This window comes from Haliotis rubra, unplaced genomic scaffold (genome assembly GCF_003918875.1).
Source record: "Haliotis rubra isolate DU_JTF1 unplaced genomic scaffold, ASM391887v1 Scf66, whole genome shotgun sequence".
NCBI classification, from domain to species: domain Eukaryota; kingdom Metazoa; phylum Mollusca; class Gastropoda; order Lepetellida; family Haliotidae; genus Haliotis; species Haliotis rubra.
The window spans coordinates 187,790-212,178 of NW_025767368.1; the positions used below are offsets into that span (position 1 = coordinate 187,790).

General features: G+C 43.1%; 1 protein-coding gene across 2 annotated transcripts; it reads left to right on the forward strand.

The window, feature by feature from the left end:
- The first annotated feature begins 236 nt into the window (after positions 1–236).
- On the forward strand, positions 237–23,397 carry LOC124257431 (methyltransferase-like protein 27). Of its 2 annotated transcripts, none has more exons than XM_046691479.1 (6): positions 237–422; positions 2,534–2,674; positions 3,153–3,281; positions 3,799–3,934; positions 20,425–20,523; positions 22,982–23,397. In XM_046691479.1, the coding sequence occupies exons 2-6, from the start codon at positions 2,543–2,545 to the stop codon at positions 23,149–23,151; spliced, it is 666 nt and encodes a 221-aa protein (XP_046547435.1). In that variant the 5' UTR covers positions 237–422; positions 2,534–2,542; the 3' UTR covers positions 23,152–23,397. The 2 variants fall into 2 exon arrangements, with proteins under 2 accessions (XP_046547435.1, XP_046547436.1); XM_046691480.1 differs by lacking the exon at positions 237–422 and adding an exon at positions 453–518.
- The last annotated feature ends 992 nt before the right edge of the window (positions 23,398–24,389 follow it).

Below are 24,389 nucleotides of genomic sequence, written 5' to 3' on the forward strand. Positions count from 1 at the left end.
GTAAAAACACTTGACATGTGTGTGTAAATATCATTGTGTTTAGACATTAAATGCTCACAATATTTACGCATTGAAATTTGTTATGTGTTGGTACAGAATGGTGTTATACGTTGGTCAGGTTGACCCAATCACCCGGTGACCAGGCTGAGATAGGGACTTATATACCGGTAAACGATCCTTAGTAAAGGCACACTTGTTATCGTCATAAAAACATATTAATCAGTGCGAAATGTACTCATTCAGTAGCTCGCCTGTTCAGAATAGATAAACTGTCCCGTCTGTGTTATTTACCGGGACACAAGAAACTAGCACAAGCACGGTTTTCAATGACACACGGTTTGCTCAAACTGATCCTCCACCGGTACAACTACAGGGGAATATTTTAACCTGACATCGTTTGACAACCGCTCCGCTTGACAAGGGTAAGTTCGTTGTGCGTGTATTAGCCGTGTGACTTTTTCTGGCATAATCAAAGCAGGTTCGAGAAAGACATGACTTGACTAGATAGTGCTACACGGGTATATAGCTCGTGGAATAGGGACCTGTTCACTCTTCCAAGACTAAGAACTAAGATAACTAAAGTTTTTTGTATTAACCCTCACACAATTATACACCTTAGGATTTGCACCATGAAATATCTCAAATCAGCCCCGTTCACAAGGCTAAGGCTAAAATAATGACATGAAATATCTTAAACAGCTACGGTCACGGTCATCTGAGGTCAGCCTGACATAAATGACTCAAAGGATTGTGACCTTCAGGAAAGTCCCATGCCACTAACACTCAGTATCAACAAACTAATGCTTCATCTCCTGCTGTGGCATGTTCTACGTCTTTATAACGTTTGTAGCTAGATGATCAAGTCATTTACAATAAGCCACAACTTATATCTCAACCAGAAGGATCTTGAACATGTATACCTGTCGCCTCGTATACTGCGATGCTATGTAAATAAATCTCATAAAGACACGAAGAGACGCGACACATTGAATACATGTTTAATGGATAAAGTAACGCACAAAGATTATTACCTTTAGATGCATAACGTGAACAAAATCCTACTTTGTTATTAAACACCTACACACATCTTTAGATGCACGGTACAACGTACACTATTCACGCTGCTATATAACAGCCTGACCCCAGTTCGACGTTCGGCCCATATTTCAGTAATATAGCTTAAAATTTAGGTCACCCTATATCTCAACACAGCTAAGGGTAAAAAGAGTTCGAGTTAGGTCAAACTGACATAAACGAGGTTTTTAATCTTTGTTAAAACCTGTATATATAGATTCCATTATGCTATATAAGCAGCAACAAAAGGGATGGCCTTTTGGACGAAGTGAGAAGCTCTTAAAGGAATATCGAAATGTTAAAATCCCTGAGAATCCGTTGATGTGGTTAAACTGTGATGTGTTGCAGGCACTGATTATATAGCGTGAAATATAAATACGTAGGTAACTAGATACGTCTTTGTAGTATTCATTCATGACACCAGGTGTTCTATAGCGTCCGGGTAAAAGACTCATGTTCCTGGACACACTGGTTTGTCAGTAAAATCGTGGGAAAACTCGTGGGAAAACTACGCATGATCAAGTGAGTGAGGGAGTATGGTTTTACGTTAGGCAATATTCCCGGCGGGGGACACCAAAAATGGGCTTCACACATTGTACCTATGTGGGGAATTGAACCTGCGTCTTCGGCGTGACGAGTGAACTATTTATATAACCACTTGGCTACCACACCGCCCACGCATACTCAAGTTTGTCTCTCTCAGGCAAAAGTTGTAAATGGATACCTCTCTTTAAATGGCAGAGATAGCGAAATAGAAGAATATAGAAAGGAAAGAGTAGAAATATACCAGCCACAAAGAGAAACTGTGTACACAGGAAATATATGTTAGAAAAACGTATATTTTACGTATATCTAACATTTTTTGCAAGGGATGCGACGTTTCGTTGTTGATGCTAACACCGTTATAAAGCAAGTGACGTCCACGCCGTGACGCAAATCCACCAAATAACGTGCCGTAAATCGTGATTTGGCACACGCCTCCCATGCCCATTGATAGACTCTAGCTATGCGTTGCATTGCTGTTGTTGCTGCTCGCGGTGGACATACAAGATATTGTTGCTTGACCACTGGCCCGCATTTGAAGTCGTAACGTCAATGTCATGGACATAAAACACGCCGTTCTTCACCTATTGAAGTTTACATAGAAACTTTTTATAAGTTAGAAAGAATTTAAATAATGTAGTCTCTTTTTGTGCCTGGTATAGTGAGAATATAAAAGCCATTATATAAAATGTTTTTGGCGGGTATTATGAGGATTAACATGGTTCAGCGTTGGTTTAGGGTCCAGTGCTGAGAATTGAGGCAGAGCGGAGCGTGTCGTGACTATCAAGGTTCAACAGTCCATGTAAAGCTGCAATATTGCTGATGCGACATAAAGCAACATTTACTCTCTCACTGAAACGTTCACGAATGTTACTCTTGAAAATAATCCAACTGTATCTGTTGTTTTGATTGCTAGACACTGAAGATGGCCGAGCCACAGTATACTCCCGTGGAGGTGGAGGAGGGCCAGAGGGTCGTCAACTACATGATGGAGAAGGGCCTGGACAATGAAACCATTGTCAAGCGATTTGATGAAATAAGTGAACAGTACAACAAGGTACACATGACATATCTGGACTCAAGTCACTACGCGACATTGTTCAAATCGGCAGATATTAAGCACTCGTTTGTTAAAGGGCAATATTTTTGCGGGGTGTAAGCATTTCACAACCATTATTTTGATTTTGAAACCACGTTAGGTATATTTCTTTTGGGGAAATGTTTGGACATTGTACATCCAAGGATCAGTTGAAGTTATCAGAAGTCATTCCAGTTAGACGTATGTTTCGCAAACGGGAAACTTAATTCGGTAATACAAAAAATCCGTTTTAGGAAAATAGACGCTTACAGCTTGTTTTATGTTTTTTGTGGTTCAACATCGCGGAAGCTCTCTCGTTAGATTCGGTATATGTTTCTTAATAACAATGGATCATTCAGGTTTAAGATCGTCTATGTTTTGTCGCTCTGTTGGTCATAGTCTGTCGTGCCTTAGGTTAATGTCATGTAAGTTGGTATGTTTTCTCGCATGGTATCAGGCGCAGAACCTTGTCGGTTACAAATGCCCGAAATGGATGGGTGAGAGCCTGGCAGCCCTGTATCCTAGCAACCGAGAGAATATCAAGATCCTGGATGTGGCCGCTGGCACAGGGATGGCCGCGTTCGAGGTAAGTAATATATTGATCTTTCAGTGAAGGAAATGCAATAACACATACAATGACTTACGTAGGGAAGTTCCTTAACAGAGCACGACCTCCGTCTAAATAGGCAGTGTCGTGCATACACCATGACCTCCCTGATTTGAGGATGTGCTACACATACAATGACCTTGTCTTCGTAGGGGGTTTTACACATGTAGCATGATCTCCATTATGGGTCTTAAACATACAGAACGACCTCTTTCCAGGTAGTGTATATCACGCATATTGCCTGACCACTGTCTACGGAGGGAATGTCACGGGTATCACATGATCTACGGGAAGTTAAGGATGTTACGCGTGTTGTAAGACATCACCACTGTCGAGGGAGTAGATATCACGCATGTAGATATCACTCGATGCTGAATTTGTTTTTGCACACGCGGCATCATATTTGACAGGGTAAATGATTTCTCTGTTTTGCAGATCTTTCATATGAAAGAGTTATGACGTATCAAGTTAGTCGCTCTTTGTCTCAATATTTCAGATGAGGAAACATGGATTTGTTGACATTGATGGTCTGGAGCCGTCCCAGAAGATGCTGGATGAGGCCAAGAAGGACAACCTATATGGGCGATACATCTGTGATCTACTTGGCGAAAACACCCTTGATATTGCCGATAGTGAGTCAGATGAAATAATTACAACTATGGCGCAATAATATTACTCAAGAGAATTATTGCAGATATGGTCAAACTGGCAATCATAGTAATCATAGACATCCCTTATCCCTTATACCTACGATAGTTCCCCCAGTTCTCTGACATCTCAGATATCCTATTTCACTTACGGCTTCAAGAGTACCCCAGTTCTCTAACATCTCACATATCCTATTTCACTTACGGCTTCAAGAGTACCCCAGTTCTCTAACATCTCAAATATCCTATTTCACTTACCGCTCCAAGAGTACCCCAGCTCTCTAACAACTCATATATCCTATTTCACTTACGGCTCCAAGAGTACCCCAGTTCTCTAACATCTCATATATCCTATTTCACTTACGGCTTCAAGAGTACCCCAGCTCTCTAACATCTCATATATCCTATTTCACTTACGGCTCCAAGAGTACCCCAGTTCTCTAACATCTCATATATCCTATTTCACTTACGGCTCCAATAGTTCCCCATCTCCCTAACATCTCATATATCCTATTTCACTTTCGGCTCCAATAGTTCCCCCAGCTCTCTAACATCTCATATATCCTATTTCACTTTCGGCACCAAGAGATCCCCAGTTCTCTAACATCTCATATGTCCTATTTCACTTACCGCTCCGAATGTTCCCCAAGATCTGACTCCTCATCTATCTTATTTGTCTTACAGCTCCGACAATTCCCCCTGCACTAATATCTAATATATTCTATTTCTCTTAGAGCTGCGATAGTCCCCATAGCTCTAACATATGCATAAATGTTTGTTTCCATAATGTGTGGCCATAGGCCCACATACACGACACTATAATAGTAATATGGGTGATATTATACACAATCATTTTCGCTTCTCAAAAGCAACATGAATGAATGCCATTAATTTTGTAAGCACAGAGTGTGAAGTTGTTGACATAAGTTTTGAGAATATTTGTACTGATGGGTTCCTGATCACATAACTTGGTAGAAGAGCTTTTCTGATGGTGTCAAGGGAAGGGTATATCAAAGTAAAATGATACAGATCTTCGATTTCATCTCGATCACAGTGTGGACAGATACGTTGCTCACGGGGCATATTTGATATTCTCTTACATCTCATATATCCTATTTCACTTACGGCTTCAAGAGTACCCCAGCTCTCTAACAACTCATATATCCTAATTCACTTACGGCTTCAATAGTTCCCCCAGCTCCCTAACATCTCATATGTCCTATTTCACTTTCGGCTCCAATAGTTCCCCCAGCTCACTTATATCTCATATATCCTATTTCACTTTCGGCTCCAATAGTTCCCCCAGCTCCCTAACATCTCATATGTCCTATTTCACTTTCGGCTCCAATAGATCCCAGCTCTCTAACATCTCATATATCCTATTTCACTTACCGCTCCGAATGTTCCCCAAGATCTGACTCCTCATCTATCTTATTTGTCTTACAGCTCCGACAATTCCCCCTGCACTAATATCTAATATATCCTATTTCTCTTAGAGCTGCGATAGTCCCCATAGCTCTAACATATGCATAAATGTTTGTTTTCATAATGCATGTGTGGCCATAGGCCCACATACACGACACAATAATAATAATATGGGTGATATTATACACAATCATTTTCGCTTCTCAAAAGCAACATGAATGAATGCCATTAATTTTGTAAGCACAGAGTGTGAAGTTGTTGACATAAGTTTTGAGAATATTTGTACTGATGGGTTCCTGATCACATAACTTGGTAGAAGAGCTTTTCTGATGGTGTCAAGGGAAGGGTATATCAAAGTAAAATGATACAGATCTTCGATTTCATCTCGATCACAGTGTGGACAGATACGTTGCTCACGGGGCATATTTGATATTCGGCCTCTGTCTATCTGTAGACTTGTATGTCCAACTCTTGCATGAGCAAACTGGCGCGCAAACGTTTGTAGTGAAGAGTCTAATAAGTATTCTTCAGCATCAAGAGTTGTTTTGTATGTTGAGTATGTATCATATCTTGAACTGCTGGTTAAAAGGTCATGTCACTGTTTAGAACTGATATCCTGTCAACGCTGTTTAAAGTCCTGAACAAAATATTCCGTAATACCAACATCTTGTGAAGCCCAAGCATATCCCATTCCAACATTTTGTAGTAGGGTTCTAACGTCGGAACACCATGTATGTCGACCTTCATTGTCCAGATTATACAACATGTCATATGCCTTGCGTGGTAGTCGATGAGACGGGAGATGAAGGAGTCAGATCCAGTACTTGATGCTTCTGACGACACTATCCACATACAGAGGATGACGTCCACACTCCCCATGGGCCATAGCATTTGGTGTGTTCGTACCGGTTCCAATGTAGCGTTTACAATCAAGATATTGAACTCTCTCAATTGCGTCGACTCGTGTGTGTCCCCATATTTCACTTCCGTATAACAGGATAGGCTTTATTTCGGTGTCGAATATTTTTAGATAGGTCTTGAATGGTAACTTTCCATATGTCCACATTATACGTAAGATGTTCACTAAGGAACGTTTGCCGTTAGTTGCAAGGTGAAGGACCGACTGGCGCAGAGACAGGGTTGGTGTTAGCATAATCCCTCCCAGATTGTATCACCTATTTCAGCACGGCTCCCTTGGGGGCTGCATAAATCGCCTTACACGCGCATGCCGCGCGTCGTTGGATAGCTGTGTCCTGTGGCTACACGGAGAATGTTTCCGTTTGTTTTTACGCAACTTTATAGCCGAGCAATTAAGGTTTCTGTGATTTTAAGCTGTGCGTTTTTCTTCCACGTAGGCCCCGGTGGAAGAAATTTGTTCCACCCAGCCTCCGGTGGAAGTCGCCTGCGCCATGGCATTTTTCAAGCCTTTTACTTTGTCATATCTATGCATGCTATACGTTCTTGGAAACCTTGGGAAACGCTCTCTCCAAATATACAAACGTGAATATTGTGCTGCCCCTGGTAACCAGTCCAGATTGAAACTCCGACGTGATGTTTTGTGTAATTTTACTGAAGTTCAATTCTTCTGTGATATAGCAATTTTCGCCAACACACGCGCAGTCGTGATATAACGGCTACTATTCTTACAGATCACCTCAGAATATATATTTCTATAGCGCGTTTGAAAGCCTATGAAGGCGTGTTTTAGACAATGTATAATACGCACATGTTGCACATTCAGTGGTGGAGCTATATAAGTGTTAATGTGCGAACTGCAAAATATATGGGACGTGATATAGATTGGCGGAATTTAGATGAATCTGTACACCGGCTATACCGGCGGTGTTAATATTTACATATATAGTGCATTTGCAAGATTATTCATGGGGGATTCTGGGAATATGTAATATGTTGTTGTGCAACATTAGATAGTTGAGCAATACAGGAATGAACATGCTTGACAGAACTAAAAGTACAAGCGTTTGGAATCTAACCATAACAGCAATACCTGTAGTGTTATTATTTATAATGTTAGTGTATCGGAAAGCCCTTGAAAATGCGGTTCTGCCAAGGTATAATGTGCATTCGAGTCACACCTGATAGTCGGGCTCTGCGCGCAGTTATATTTTGCTGATACCGGATCAAATCTATGATCTGGCGTGCATGCTCCGTCGGCCCGTCGGCTTTATGACAGCTATACTTTATCACAAAAGCCGCCTCTATTGTCACTTAATTAGCTTTATATCACACTCTATATATCACATCTACGTATCATCATTGTTTTATAACGTCTGTTTGACCTGTCCTCATGGATTCGTTGTATATACATGCACATCTCTAGCTTCCTGTAAATCTAATTATCACTTCATTAGCTGTATATCACTCTGCTGTATTTACTGTTTAGTCTGAGGCGTGGCAGGTAATTTCCGGAGATGTACCACTAATCAGCAAATTTAATTTCGTCACCGTGAAGATATCCTTCTTTTGATAAGCAGCTTTGTGATTTTATAATCTTGTCGCCCGACTGATTTCGGCCATGTGCATAGAATGCTTGGTTTTCATTGGGATGGGCAATTCACACCTTTTGGCGTGCCCTTGCCCCTCCAAATGGACGTCATGCATAGAATGGAGATGGGCAATTCACAATTTCCTCCTCTCCCTTAAAACATCCGACTTGGTCACATGACAGTGACCTTCATCTAAACCATTCCATTGGCTATCTGGCGGGGACGTGGTAATATAAGTGAATGCTCACAATATCATCATCACAGACCGAGTGTCTTAGTGGACGAATACCAGTCGGCGTTGACGATCCCTATTGGCAAGTGAACTTTACTTTTATTACCTTTTGCTTGGTTTTAATAAGTCATCTACGCTGCTCAATATATCAAACTGATACATAGCATAAATAGGGTTCTTAAAATATCCAAGTACAAAACTGTGACATCAAGGCCCTTTTCTGTAGCTCCCAGAAACATAGTACAGTGAATCTTTTGCCAGTATGCCTTCCACAAATGTATCAGTGGTTTGTCAAAAGTGCAAAACATATTACAAAGGCGTTGCGCATTTAAAAAATGTTATCCTAACAGTTCTACTGCTGCTATAAACGCCATTCATGCCCAAAATCGCCGCCAAAGCGAGTCTTATACAGCTACTCAGCTTGTGTCCATGTCGGCTCTATTGGCATTTTGTGGCACATTCACAATAAACAAAACCAAATCCCTGAGTACATCAGGGTACTAAAACACTTTGGCCACACAATACAAGGAGAGGACGCACCTGTAGCCTCTCCTTCAAATAATAATCAATGCCGAGTACCAGTACTGGTTTAACTGGGTCGACAGAAATGGTACTCAGTATAATTACCAACACAACTCAGTCAGGGCTAATCTAACTAACTCTGGCTTATATGATAGGTTCCCTGAAAGTGAACCCACACTTTCAGGGTTTAAGCAATATTTAACCAATATTCTTAAAAAGCAGGGCGTAATGCTGGGGACACATGTCGCCGCGTTTCTAAGTTTTTCTATTTTATCCAAAACAGGTATTCCCAAATAGTAATATGGCTTGTATCAATTTTGATATATTTGAGCACGTAGATGAAATACATCATTTCAACATGGTATTTTCGCAAAACAGGGTTTCTGCAGGTGCCATTAAAAATTACATGGCAGCAGTCAAATCCTTTCTCACCTACTGTCAAACATATGTTAAAATGTCACCCAGGGTTTGCGATAATTTGCGTAGGTTTACAAGTGCTACAAATTGTTCATATACAGGTGTAAGTAAACAATATAAACGCGAGGAAGCCCATAAATCTGTTGCAGAATTCAGAGATGAAACCAGGCAACCGCCATCCATTTCCGTTGCTCAAAGGGATACACAGATCCTGCAACCAGACAGGAGGTGAGGGACATCCTGGATCGGGCCAAGGCAGATCGACAATCCGATGACGATCAGCGCCTGGTGATGCGGTACCTGTCCTGTGGGATAATTCAACTTGGTCATGCCCAAAGACCTTCGGTGGCATCCTGTATGAAGTTGGCTGACTTTGATAAGGCACGATCCGTTGGCGGCAGGTACCAAATTTCGTTCATGGACCACAAGACGTCCACGAGCTTCCTGGTCAGCATAACCTTGTGCAAAGAGGAGTACAACATGTTCAGGGATTACCGCCGGTATATACGTGGTGACATGCCTGAAGATGTCCAGCCGGAAAAGTCGCCTTTCTTCAGAAAGGTGGACAATGGTACCGAAGTGGGTAACATGTCCCTCGAGTTGGCCCGCTTCCAGGGCGAAAGAGGTTTCTTTAAACCCAACGAGGGAAATAAACGTAAGACATTTACAGCCACGGATGTTCGAAAAGCTTTGGAGACTGAAGTGGCAAGGCAGCATCCCGATGATGATGCAAAACGTAAGATGGCCAGTGACTATCTTGCACATGGCCCAAAACAGTAGATAAATATTATGTGAAAAACACCCTTACAGGCTGCTAGTGAGTGTGCATTTGTAGCCGGTGTCATCAAACAAGCAGCTAGTGCATCAAACGACGGTGAGGAACCTGCCTCGGCGTCCATTCCAACAGCGCGCCCCAGCCCCAGCCCCAAACCCCAAAGGTAGGGGAAAGGAAAAGGCAAAAAGTAAAGGCAAAGGCAAACTCATCAAGCCCAAAAGGTAATAAATTAGGTGGATAGTGGAAGGTAGGGGAAGGGAAAGGTAACAGAAACAGGGAAAGATGATCAAACCATAATCAACTATAGGCTAGAAGTAATAGGATATAACCTGTAATTCCATAACCTAATGTCAGTATTGACGCATTAGGTTTATACAACAGTAGTAAAGGGGTTCGCTGTTCGAACTTGCTGTTGTGGGAATGGTGCAGGAAAATGAAAATGGCACTCTTAAAAGAGCAACCTCCACGTGGTGAGTGCTGGTTAATACGAATAGCTCTTAAAGTTTCTTTGGGGTGGTTCCGACGAGCTATAAATCACCATTGTGCAACTTATTTGATACGTAGACGTACGTGTATTTCGCAATGTTTATCATTCATTTATATGACAATGTATATATATATATAAGGTCTCTTTTTTCAGCTATAATGTCTATATGCAAATTCGTGTCTAACGACCTACATGTCGCTTTTTTTCGTCCTTCATCCGTTGTGCGATCCATAATATCTATAATGCATATGGGCCCTTTCAAATTTGTTTCTAAAACGAATAACACGTACATCTGCGACATTTCCCATCTGGTGTGCCGACGCTATCAGCGAAAATCAGTGCTTGTTTCGTTTGGTAATTATTTCTATATCTGATGTTGGTCCTTGACAGCTATAATATTCATTATGCAATGTTGGATTTTTAATATCTATGACGCATTTGAAAGGCCTTTCCAGTGCGCTTTTAACGATGTATAACATGCACATTTACGCCGCTGCGCAAAGGTACTTTAGATGTCCGTATATAATGGTAATTTCCGTCTCCAATGCGCTATGGGCCATGTGCTATGGGCGGAAGATGTTTTCCACATAAATTCATTATGCAATGTTGGATTCTTAATATCTATAGCGCATTTGAAAGGCCTTTCCAGTGCGCTTCTAACGATGTATAACATGCACATTTACACCGCTGCGCAAAGGTACTTTAGATGCCAGTATATATTGGTCATTTCCGTCTCCAATGTGATATCGGCGGAAGATGTTTTCCGCATAAATTCATTATGCAAAGGTGGATTCTTAATATCTATAGCGCATTTGAAAGGCCTTTCCAGTGCGCTTCTAACGATGTATAACATGCACATTTACGCCGCTGCGCAAAGGTACTTTAGATGTCCGTATATATTGGTCATTTCCGTCTCCAATGTGATATCGGCGGAAGATGTTTTCCGCATAAATTCATTATGCAATGTTGGATTCTTAATATCTATAGCGCATTTGAAAGGCCTTTCCAGTGCGCTTTTAACGATGTATAACATGCACATTTACGCAGCTGCGCAAAGGTACTTTAGATGTCCGTATATAATCGTAATTTCCGTCTCCAATGCGCTATGGGCGGAAGATGTTTTCCGCACAAATTCATTATGCAATGTTGGATTCTTAATATCTATAGCGCATTTGAAAGGCCTTTCCAGTGCGCTTCTAACGATGTATAACATGCACATTTGCATAATTTCCGTGTGCCATGTGCTATCGGCGGAAGATGTTTTCCGCATAAATTCATTATGCAAAGTTGGATTCTTAATATCTATAACGCATTTGAAAGGCCTTTCCAGTGCGCTTTTAACGATGTATAACATGCACATTTACGCCGCTGCGCAAAGGTACATTAGATGTCCGTATATAATGGTAATTTCCGTCTCCAATGTGATATGGGCGGAAGATGTTTTCCGCACACATTCATTATGCAATGTTGGATTCTTAATATCTATAACGCATTTGAAAGGCCTTTCCAGTGCGCTTCTAACGATGTGTAACATGCACATTTTCGCCGCTGTGCAAAGGACTTGTTCGCGTATAATGATAATTTCCGTGTGCCATGTGCTATCGGCGGAAGATGTTTTCCACATAAATTCATTATGCAATGTTGGATTCTTAATATCTATAACGCATTTGAAAGGCCTTTCCAGTGCGCTTCTAACGATGTATAACATGCACATTTACGCCGCTGCGCAAAGGTACTTTAGATGTCCGTATATATTGGTCATTTCCGTCTCCAATGTGATATCGGCGGAAGATGTTTTCCGCATAAATTCATTATGCAATGTTGGATTCTTAATATCTATAACGCATTTGAAAGGCCTTTCTAGTGCGCTTCTAACGATGTATAACATGCACATTTGCGCCGCTGCGCAAAGGTACTTTAGATGTCCGTATATATTGGTCATTTCCGTCTCCAATGTGATATCGGCGGAAGATTTTTTCCGCATAAATTCATTATGCAATGTTGGATTCTTAACATCTATAGCGCATTTGAAAGGTCTTTCTAGTGCGCTTCTAACGATGTATAACAAGCGCATTTGCGCCGCTGTGCAAAGGTCTTGTTCGCGTATAATGATAATTTCCGTGTGCCATGTGCTATGGGCGGAAGATGTTTTCCACATAAATTCATTATGCAATGTTGGATTCTTAATATCTATAACGCATTTGAAAGGCCTTTCCAGTGCGCTTCTAACGATGTATAACATGCACATTTACGCCGCTGCGCAAAGGTACCAGTGTTGTTCGTGTATAATGGTCATTTCCGTGTCCCATGTGCTATCGGCGGAAGATGTTTTTTGTGCATAAATTCATTATGCAAAGTTGGATTCTTAATATCTATAACGCATTTGAAAGGCCTTTCCAGTGCGCTTCTAACGATGTATAACATGCACATTTACGCCGCTGCGCAAAGGTACTTTAGATGTCCGTATATAATGGTCATTTCCGTCTCCAATGTGATATCGGCGGAAGATGTTTTCCGCATAAATTCATTATGCAATGTTGGATTCTTAACATCTATAGCGCATTTGAAAGGTCTTTCTAGTGCGCTTCTAACGATGTATAACAAGCGCATTTGCGCCGCTGTGCAAAGGTCTTGTACGCGTATAATGATAATTTCCGTGTGCCATGTGCTATGGGCGGAAGATGTTTTTTGTTCTAAATTCATTATGCATAGTACGATTCTTAATATCTATAACGCGTTTTAAAGGCCTTTCCAGTGCGCTTCTAACGATGTGTAACATGCACATTTGCGCCGCTGTGCAAAGGTCTTGTACGCGTATAATGATAATTTCCGTGTGCCATGTGCTATGGGCGGAAGATGTTTTCCACATAAATTCATTATGCAATGTTGGATTCTTAATATCTATAACGCATTTGAAAGGCCTTTCCAGTGCGCTTCTAACGATGTATAACATGCACATGTGGAGTATTTTGCAACGGTGCTCCACACATCTGAAATTGCCGCCGTCTGTGGTGTTCGTGTCACCTGCGCCATCAGCAGATGTAGTGTTCGGCTATAATTTATATGTCCATGGTCCGATTTTCACTATGTCTAATGCAGTCGAAAGCCCTCGAAAGTACGCTCCTAACGACGTATAACTCAGACATGTGCGATGTTCTGCTGAGACGTTACGCACGCCGGTTTATACCGCCGCTTCTTGTGTGATCGGCCTTTCAAATGCGCCCTTGTTCAGTCTTTGCCTTATCGCGTCTTTGTTTGCTTCTAACTCCGTTATACCTATCTGCAACAAACCTGTATTGGTATCATTAGAAAGCTCTTTTGACGTCGGTGACGGTGGTGAACACAAATTGGATCTATCCTGAAAATTAAAATATATATTGAACAATTTGTTTGTAAAATCGTCATGTTTTGCTATATTTCCGCAAGAAATCCTATATAACTTTTCTGTCCAAAGACAGAAATCAAATTAACTTATATTGCCAGAAAGCCCATTCAATGGCGGAGGTGCATGCAAAGGGCGTTTTTCTAACCCTTCAAATAAAGTATTTATTAACTTTTTAAAATGCATAGTACTCTCAGGCGAAAGTCTAACTATCCAACGTATTTACGGGTATTCTTTATACGGGGACAAGAGCCAGGCTGGCCACTGGCTCAGAAATTTGCCTATGTTCCCGGGCAAGACGATGCGACGGGCACGGCGATGTGAAAATTGCGACGCTGCCGTCCACGTCTGCCGACGGAGGTTGGAAAGATGGGGGACCCGAGGTAGTGCATAGCGGGATAATTCCGACCTCCACCATGATCAAGCTTTTCGTTGCCTTGGTGTTTAGCTTCTGTAACGGCGCGCGACGTTGCTCATGCTATTCGTCATTGGTTCTCCCGAAGATGCTCGATGCGGCCACGGTGTAGCAGAACTGAAACACATTGAGTCCCGACAGGGGCTCAGAGGCGACTTGACAGTAAGCAAGCGCAAACGGTGGTTGATTTCTCCTGGAAGCAGGACGAAATGCTGGTGTTGCATGGGAGTGAAGGGTCGCCCCATAGAGGAGAGGCGATGGTGGCGAAGCGTTGGCTGGCGCAGGCAAACCAGTTCGAATCCCGGCAGGCGCTCAGAGGCGACTTGGCAGTAAGCAAGCGCAAACGGTGGTTGATTTCTCCTGGAAGCAGGACGAAATGCTGGTGTTGCATGGGAGTGAAGGGGCGACCCTTAGAGGAGAGGCATGAGCGGCGGAACGGTAGCTGGCGCAGGCAAACCAGTTCGAATCCCGGCAGGCGCTCAGAGGCGACTTGACAGTAAGCAAGCGCAACGGTGGTTGATTTCTCCTGGAAGCAGGACGAAATGCTGGTGTTGCATGGGAGTGAAGGGTCGCCCCATAGAGGAGAGGGCGATGGTGGCGAAGCGTTGGCTGGCGCAGGCAAACCAGTTCGAATCCCGGCAGCTCAGAGGCGACTTGGCAGTAAGCAAAAGCGCAAACGGTGGTTGATTTCTCCTGGAAGCAGGACGAAATGCTGGTGTTGCATGGGAGTGAAGGGTCGCCCCTTAGAGGAGAGGCGCATGAGCGGCGGAACGGTAGCTGGCGCAGGCAAACCAGTTCGAATCCCGGCAGGCGCTCAGAGGCGACTTGACAGTAAGCAAGCGCAAACGGTGGTTGATTTCTCCTGGAAGCAGGACGAAATGCTGGTGTTGCATGGGAGTGAAGGGGCGACCCTTAGAGGAGAGGCATTAGCGGCGGAACGGTAGCTGGCGCAGGCAAACCAGTTCGAGTCCCGGCAGGCGCTCAGAGGCGATTTGGTGGTAACTGTGCATGATTTGCCGTGTCAAATCTTTGCAATTCCCTAAGGTGTGGCATATGGGAAAGGAGAGGTATATTGCTGTAGTGTCTACAGCTATGTATGCTTAAGTCACCCATTGATGGGTAGGCGCAATGGCACTACACGCCAGACGGACATTGACGTTTTCTGACGTTTGTTATGCATGTTGATGTAAATTGTAGTATGTATTGTTCATCACGTGTAGCAGCTCCACTGCCATTGTCAACAGTACCTGAAGAATTCACAGAGATCTGATCTACCACGACGACCTTCCTGCGTAGACTCAACTGCGCCATCACAGCAATCGGACTTTGAAATCAAAGTTGTATCCTTCCAGGTTTAATGTTTCGTATTATATATTTGTGCTGACATGTTTGAATCATCTGTCCATTATGCAATTGTTAGAGTATTGAATGCGTGAGCTATGGTTATCCATTCTTGGTATATGACTGTGATGCACAAATGCTTCGCGTCATGATCATGTTCGTCTTACAAATGGGGAATGCAAAAATAAAAGTACAAGTTAACACTGTCTCGCTCTAAACTAACACTAACCACAAACCGATGTAACATAAAACTAGCGTGAAAAGGCAATAAGTCCTTCTCTCTCTAATCTAAAACGCTAACCTAAAAACCGAAAAAAACATAAATTAAAACTAAAAGCCTACGGCCTTCTCTTTCAGCTGAATCACTAACCAAAACCGCAGTAACATAAACTTAAAACAAAGAAGGTTAAAACGTAAAATAACAATAACAACACGAAACAAAGAACTAATAATACCGGTAAATTAAAGGGGGACGAAAAACATCGATGTGGGCAATAATAAGTCCTTCTCTCTCGCAACCGAAAAAAAACATAAATTAAAACTAAAAGCCTATGGCCTTCTCTTTAAGCTGAATCCCTAACCCAAACCGCAATGACATAAACTTAAAACAAAGAAGGTTAAAACGTAAACCAAAACCGAAAAAAAAACATAAATTAAAACTAAAAGCCTATGGCCTTCTCTTTAAGCTGAATCCCTAACCCAAACCGCAATGACATAAACTTAAAACAAAGAAGGTTAAAACGTAAACCAAAACCGAAAAAACCATAAATTAAAACTAAAAGCCTACGGCCTTCTCTTTAAGCTGAATCCCTAACCCAAACCGCAATGACATAAACTTAAAACAAAGAAGGTTAAAACGTAAACCAAAACCGAAAAAAAAACATAAATTAAAACTAAAAGCCTACGGCCTTCTCTTTAAGCTGAATCCCTAACCCAAACCGCAATGACATAAACTTAAAACAATAACAACAAAGAACTAATAATACCAGTAAATTAAACGGGAAAAAACATCGAGGTAAAGTCGGGCATGTGAAACTGAAATATAATCCTTGGCTCAAGTGATTTTCTACTCAAGTTCTATGAATTGAGTCGGTAGGCCGGCCGAGGCATTGATAGTATTGTTTCCAGGTGAGGGGAACATGCTTTCAATGTCTACGAACTAGCCCGGATATTTGTCTTCAATTCCACCTGGTGTGATGGCGAACTGAATTTTTGGCTATGTTTGCACTTGGTTTGATGTTGTCTGGAAGGATGAATAAAACGTTTTCATTGCTGCGCTTAGCCGTGGTATTGTCTTCAATTCCACCTGGTGTGATGGCGAACTGAATTTTTGCTATGTTTGCACTTGGTTTGATGTTGTCTGGAAGGATGAATAAAACGATTTCTTTGCTACGTTTAGCCTTGGTATTGTCTTTATTTCCATGTGAAGAGAAAACGGAGACACGTTTTTTGTGATATTTAATTCTTATTGTTTGTTACTAAAGGTCACCTTCACACAATTACATCCCTTAAGTAGCTTCATAGTGAGTTCTTACTCACCTCATTGTCTTCAAATGAGCCTTGATTGGCGTCACGTTTGCAGAGGCACTTGTTGTGGTGGGGCACACAGGCTCTGCTCTGATGTTTTGATTGTAATGCCTAATCCGAGAGTTTCTGAGTGAGACATGGAAGCCAACCAAGTGGCGGGAATTACGACTGAAAGCGCCAATCGTTGATCGGTTGTTTAATCGCATAAGTGAATGGGATGAGTGAGTCGTGTCAGGTTTAAGCTACCAACCGGCCTTAATCCATGAATGATTGATTGACTCTGTGACCTCAATGCAGAGCTTAATACAAACACTTTTCAATCGCCCGGGCTATATATACCTAGCAGTCAGATACAAGCATCACGGCACTTGTGCTAACATTGTTTGACACAACTCATTGTTGAAGACTTCATTCAAGCCATGGCCTACACACTTTTTAAAGGTCCTGTTTCAAAGCCCGTCCACTTTGCCATCCTGGGACATAGCTTCGTGCGGCGACTTGATCAAGTCTGTCCCCCTCCACGTGGCATCATCACTTCCGTGCGTGGGATAGGAGGGGCGACTGTCGCTCGGATGAAAGCAGTGGTGGATGCCCTTGATGCAGGTTTCCAGGGCATTGTTTTCTTTCAAGTGGGAGAGAACGACGTGTCGGCGTCAACTGATCCTCAGAACCTGGTTGAGGACTTGCTGGATCTTCTGGACTACCTTCGGTGGAAACGGCCGGGCTCCAGAGCAGTGATAGGAAGTCTGTTCCCGAGGGTAAAACCAAGGAACATGACGGTCTCTGCCTACAAGCGGAAGGTGGAGGAGACGAATCGGCGCTTGAAGAGGATGTTGCGACGCCGTCTGGATGCCACCTTTTGGGACCACAGCCAGCACATGAGGATGGGACCTGCACTGTTAGGCAAGGATGGCGTCCACTTGACGTCAAAAGCCAATGCCCAGTTCTGGCTTTCCATTCGTAAGTGTATGTGTAGGTACGTTTAAACGCCCATGCCCTGTCCGGTAGATCATCATTTTATCGTAATTCCAAAACTCTATAATTGTCGTTTCGGCCCATTGTGTTTATATACAGCAGTAGCAAAAGGGGATCCGTGTGTGAGACAATCAGTGCAAACGGGACGCACAGATCAAACCCCTTTTGATATGAAATCTGAGCTGTTTTGGCTCCCGTCACACGCACGGGGCTTAGCTTCGGGGGGCTTTAAGGGTGGGAAAACGTGACGACACCCGCACGTGTCGCACATGACGTGAAAGCTAAGACACGGGGCTTTCGATCCATAGTAACAACAAAACCCTGTGGTCGATGTACGAAACATAACAAGCATCTGCAGCGTGAAATACTGCCGTAAATCGGGTCAAATCGGGCTTAAAAGCGCCCCGGCTTCGAACCCGTTAAAGACAGGTCACTTCTGATGATACCACCAGTTGGCCCTGGGAACCAGCTTCACGTCGATGTGCAACATGTCAATGGGTTGCGTATATTTGTCGTCCACGCGACGTATAAAAGATGATCGCAGAGCAAGGCTCTTTTCTTGGTAAAAAGACATGTCTATATCAGATGGCCAAATGGACGTGGACGTCCAACCAGGTGCCCCACGTCGACCCCGTGACGATCCCAGGTGCCTTGTCCACGTGGCAACATTTTCATATATGATATGCGTGCATATGTTTCTTTCTCCGGGTGCGAGACGATTAGTGCAAGCGGGATGCAGAGATCAAACCCCTTTTGATATGAAATCTGAGCTGTTTTGGCTCCCGTCACACGCACGGGGCTTAGCTTCGGGGGGCTTTAAGGGTGGGAAAACGTGACGACACCCGCACGTGTCGCACATGACGTGAAAGCTAAGACACGGGGTCGATGTACGAAACATAACAAGCATCTGCAGCGTGAAATACTGCCGTAAATCGGGTCAAATCGGGCTTAAAAGCGCCCCGTCTTCGAACCCGTTAAAGACAGGTCACTTCTGATGATACCACCAGTTGGCCCTGGGAACCAGCTTCACGCCGGTGTGCAACATGTCAATGGATTGTGTATAGTCGTCGTCCACGCGACGTTTAAACAACAACACCCACCGTTTCTGGCCCGTGATATAGGGCTCCACTACATCTAACACAAGCTGACACTCGTGAATACATAGATTCAATAATGTGAAGCATTTTCCCACTCAGGTTGATGATTCGAAGTACGTCCATCAGTTTTGTTCTATTGATAGAATCAAATGCTTTCCTAAAGTCAAGGGGCGGTGGGGTAGCCTAGTGGTTAAAGCGTTGGCTCGTCACGCCGAAGACCCGTGTTCGAATCCCCACATGGGTACAATGTGTGAAGCCCATTTCTGGTGTCCCCCGCCGTGATGTTGCTGGAATATTGCTAAAAGCGGCGTAAAACCAAACTCAGTCAGTCAGTCAGTCAGTCCTAAAGTCAATTAGAGCAACATATAAGCGACCTTTTCTTTTACTGAGATATTTTTGTACGCAGGCAGTTAGTGTGAAGATGTTGTCCGTAGTAGTGTAGCCCTGACGAAATCCTGCTTGTTCTTCACATATCTTGTGATTAATTTCAGTCCGAGTCGATAGGCGCTTGTTAAGGATAGATGTGAAAACCTTTCCAAACACACTTTTTAAGGTAATTCACCGGTAGTTGTTCGGGTCTTTGAGGCACTCGCTTTTATGTATAGGAACAATAATGTCACTTCCCCAGCCGTTGGGGAAAACACCTATATCAAGGATTTTGTTGAAGAGTTTTTCTATGTAAGGCAATATATACTTAAGTGATGATTTTAGTAATTCTGGTATTATATAATCCGGACCAGATGACTTTCCACTCTTTAATTTATTCACAGCTTCCGTGATTACTTTAGCTGTAATTGGGACATCAACAGTATCAACATGGTTACTGTCTATATCATGATTCCCTGCGGTAGTCCTTTCCTGGGTATCACCTGCTGAGAAAAGTTCTTTAAAATGGTCAAACCCTGCCTGAGGTGGAATGGTGTAATCTTGTCTCACAGTGTCTTTCTTGACCTGCTTCCAAAACGCATTGCTATCGCATACAGTTTCTTCCAATAATAAGGTCTGTTGAAGTTGAAAGTTCTGTGCTTGGTTCTAACAGAGGTCTTATATCTTTTTCGCAAAACTCTGTATGTATCGAAATGAGACTAGATCTTCGTAGTCCTGTATTTTAGCAATGCTTTTCTGGCCTCAACTTTGTTACCATGACATTCTCTGTCATACCAAGTGTTTTTAAGCCGCTTACAGGAAGGTTTGACATAGATACGTGTTCAAGTATATTTTCCGTGAATAAACCAACAGATTGGTTAATGCATGTGGTAATACGACATGTCCTATTTCTCCTATAGCTCTTGTTGTTTCCATAGCTGTAATACCTTCTATTCAGCAGTAGTCAAATCCAGTACCACAATGTTCTACGATCTGGCTGTTCACAGATAGCTACACGGTGGTGACGATGGTGGGTATGAGTTCAGAGATCATGAAGAAACTCCCAGTGAAAGCTCTTGAGGAGCTGGCTCGAGTCACAAAGACAGGTACGTTAGACGAAATACGGGATACACTGACTAGCATGAACGCTGGCCTTGAAGTCAAAGCATTTTACACAAGAATAAAGTCCAACAGGTAGATGTCATCAATTCTCATGTCACTGTTAGAATATATGTGCATGAGAGAATAACTCATGGGCTTTGTGCATGTACATGTGTGTATGGGTATAGAGGGTTGTGATAATGTAGGCCACTGTATGGGTTCATACTGTGTGGGTCTCCTCTGTGCATGAAGTTCTGACTGTGTAGGTCTCCTCTGTGTTTTAGGCTGTGACAGTGTAGGTCTCCACTGTGCATGAAGTTCTAACCGTGTTGGTATCTTCTGTGCATGAGGCTGTGACAGTGTGGGTCTCCTCTGTGCATGAAGTTCTGACAGTGTACGTCTCCTGTGTGTATGAGGCTCTGACTGTGTCGGTATCTTCTGTGCATGAAGTTCTGACAGTGTACGTCTCCAGTGTGTGATGATATGACAGTGTACGTCTCCTGTGTGTATGAGGCTCTGACTGTGTCGGTATCTTCTGTGCATGAAGTTCTGACAGTGTACGTCTCCAGTGTGTGATGATATGACAGTGTACGTCTCCTGTGTGTATGAGGCTCTGACTGTGTCGGTATCTTCTGTGCATGAAGTTCTGACAGTGTACGTCTCCAGTGTGTGATGATATGACAGTGTACGTCTCCTGTGTGTATGGGGCTCTGACTGTGTCGGTATCTTCTGTGCATGAAGTTCTGACAGTGTACGTCTCCAGTGTGTGATGATATGACAGTGTACGTCTCCTGTGTCTCCTCCTGTGTGTATGAAGCTCTGACTGTGTACGTCTCTTCTGTGCATGAAGTTCTGACAGTGTACGTCTCCAGTGTGTGATGATACGACAGTGTACGTCTCCTCTGTGCATGAAGTTCTGACTGTGTACGTCTCCTGTGTGTGTGATGATCTGACAGTGTACGTCTCCTGTGTGTATGATGCTCTGACAGTGTACGTCTCCTGTGTGTATGAGGCTCTGACTGTGTATGAGGTCTCCTGTGTATGATGCTCTGACTGTGTAGGTCTCCAGTGTGTGATGAGGCTCTGACTGTGTATAGGTCTCCACTGTGTATGAAACTCTGACTGTATAGGTCTCCACTGTGTGCATGAGGCTCTGACTGTATAGGTCTCCCACTGTGTATGAAGCTCTGACTGTATAGGTGTATGAGGCTCTGACTCCCTCTGTGTGTATGAAGCTCTGACTGTGTAGGTCTCCACTGTGTGATGAGGCTCTGACTGTATAGGTCTCCACTGTGTGAGTCTCTGACTGTATAGGTCTCCACTGTGTATGAGGCTCTGACTGTATAGGTCTCCACTGTGTATGAGGCTCTGACTGTATAGTTCTCCACTGTAGGTCTCCACTGTGTATGAGGCTCTGACTGTGTAGGTCTCCAGTCTCCTGTATAGGTCTCCACTGTGTATGAGGCTCTGACTGTATAGGTCTCCACTGTGTATGAAACTCTGACTGTATAGGTCTCCACTGTGTATGAGAGGCTCTGACTGTATAGGTCTCCACTGTGTATGAGGCTCTGACTGTATAGGTCTCCACTGTGTATGAGGCTCTGACTGTATAGGTCTCCACTGTGTATGAGGCTCTGACTGTATAGGTCTCCACTGTGTATGAGGCTCTGACTGTATAGGTCTCCACTGTGTATGAGGCTCTGACTGTATAGGTCTCCACTGTGTATGAAACTCTGACTGTATAGGTCTCCACTGTGTATGAGGCTCTGACTGTATAGGTCTCCACTGTGTATGAGGCTCTGACTGTATAGGTCTCCACTGTGTATGAGGCTCTGACTGTATAGGTCTCCACTGTGTATGAGGCTCTGACTGTATAGGTCTCCACTGTGTATGAGGCTCTGACTGTATAGGTCTCCACTGTGTATGAGGCTCTGACTGTATAGGTCTCCACTGTGTATGAGGCTCTGACTGTATAGGTCTCCACTGTGTATGAGTCTCTGACTGTATAGGTCTCCACTGTGTATGAGGCTCTGACTGTATAGGTCTCCACTGTGTATGAGGCTCTGACTGTGTAGGTCTCCACTGTGTATGACTATGAGGCTCTGACTGTGTAGGTCTCCACTGTGTATGAGGCTCTGACTGTATAGGTCTCCACTGTGTATGAGGCTCTGACTGTGTAGGTCTCCACTGTGTATGAGGCTCTAACTGTATAGGTCTCCACTGTGCATGAGGCTGTTATAGTGTAGGTCTCCACTGTGCACGAGGCTGAGACCGTATACAGGTCTCTGTATATGACAATGGAAGTGTACATCGCAATGTACGAGGCTGTCACAGCACAGACTGGACTGTTCTCGGACGTTGGTCTATTTCTACGTCATGAGGAAATAGTTTGCAGGTAATTGTTTCACAACATGACGTATTCCTGTTTCAATGCTTACATTCAACTTGCTTTATTGCTTCCAGGTGGGCATGTCATGATCAACAATTACGACCGCAACTTTAAAAGTGACATTATTCGTACAAATCTTTCCGATCTTGAATCTCGAGGGGTCTGGAAACTGGAAGAAGAGCAAACTATGCCAAAAATATCGCATGGAGTTGATGGTATATTGCAGGTTTATAGAGTATTGTAAGAATACAGCAATGTTGAAATTGTAATGTTTTCATAATCAATTTTATTCCCACTACAAGTGAAACCATCATCTGTAACACAATCACATGTTGTCATAGTTCCTAATATTTTATGGCGCTTCGATCAATATACAAAATTAATCATAACGTTTGTACGTCGAAGGCTATATTTATTCAGACAACCTACAACCAATTGACGAAATATGTCAATTATGACTCATTTACATTAAAAAAATTCTTTAAAAGTTTGATTTGCTTTGTGTTGTTGCTTAAAAATGCCGTTTAGAAACCCAGTTACTGTTGATTCCAATTCTAAAACTCGGTTCAAAATTTGAGTAATAACTTAAGTTTGTTTTGAGAAATCGGTCTCTGTTAGTATAAATCGTTATCTCACCAACCCGTGAAGGTCCGGGTTAGAATGAACCTTCAGTAACCCATGCTTGTCAGAGGCGACTAACGGGTTCTGGTGGTCAGGCTCGCTGGCTTGGTTGACACATGTCATCGGTTCCCAATTGCGCAGATCGATGTTCATGCTGTTGATAACTGGATTGTCTGGTCCAGACTCGATTATTTACAGACCGCCGCCATATAGCTGTAATATTGCTGAGTGCGGCGTAAACATAAACTCACTCACTCTCTGTTAACGTTTCCAAATTGGCGTTTGGCCAGTTTGACTTTTTGGTGTTGCCAGTCTGCCCTGGTCCTAGTAAATGCAGCTGTTAGATATTCGTGCATAATATGTGCTTTACTGAATCTGAGATAAACACGCTTGTATGTGTTGGGGATGATGAATATCATGCATTGAGAATAAACGTTGCGAGGTCTGTGATGTTTGTTTAGCGTCAGTGTGTAAATAGTGGCTGAATATGAATGCCTACTTTCAAGCGCTTTGTGACCTGCTCTTCCCATCTAAACACCTCGGTGACCTTATTTTAGTGAGTTTAGTATTACGCCGCTTTTAGCAATATTCAGGCAATATCACGGCGGGGGATACCAGATATATATGCTTCACACATTGTACCCATGTGGGGAATCGAACCCGAATCTTCGGCGTGACGAACGAACGCTTTAACTACATGTCTACCCCACCGCTCCTGATCTCGTTTTAAATGTCCCGAGCAGAACAGGTGAAGTTAACATCATAGAAAGTCATCCTTATTTTCCACCTTCGGAGAAAAAGTATTTTCCTCATTTGTTGCGGTTCCTGGTCTAAATATTTCACGTTTTGCTGGAATGTGTG

Coding starts and splice junctions, on each gene's coding strand:
- LOC124257431 (XM_046691479.1), top strand. CDS start 2,543: ATGGCCGAGCCACAGTATACTCCCGTGGAGGTGGAGGAGGGCCAGAGG. Junction 3,935..20,424: donor CACCCTTGATATTGCCGATA/GTGAGTCAGATG, acceptor GGCTGTTCACAG/ATAGCTACACGGTGGTGACG. Junction 20,524..22,981: donor GGCTCGAGTCACAAAGACAG/GTACGTTAGACG, acceptor TATTGCTTCCAG/GTGGGCATGTCATGATCAAC.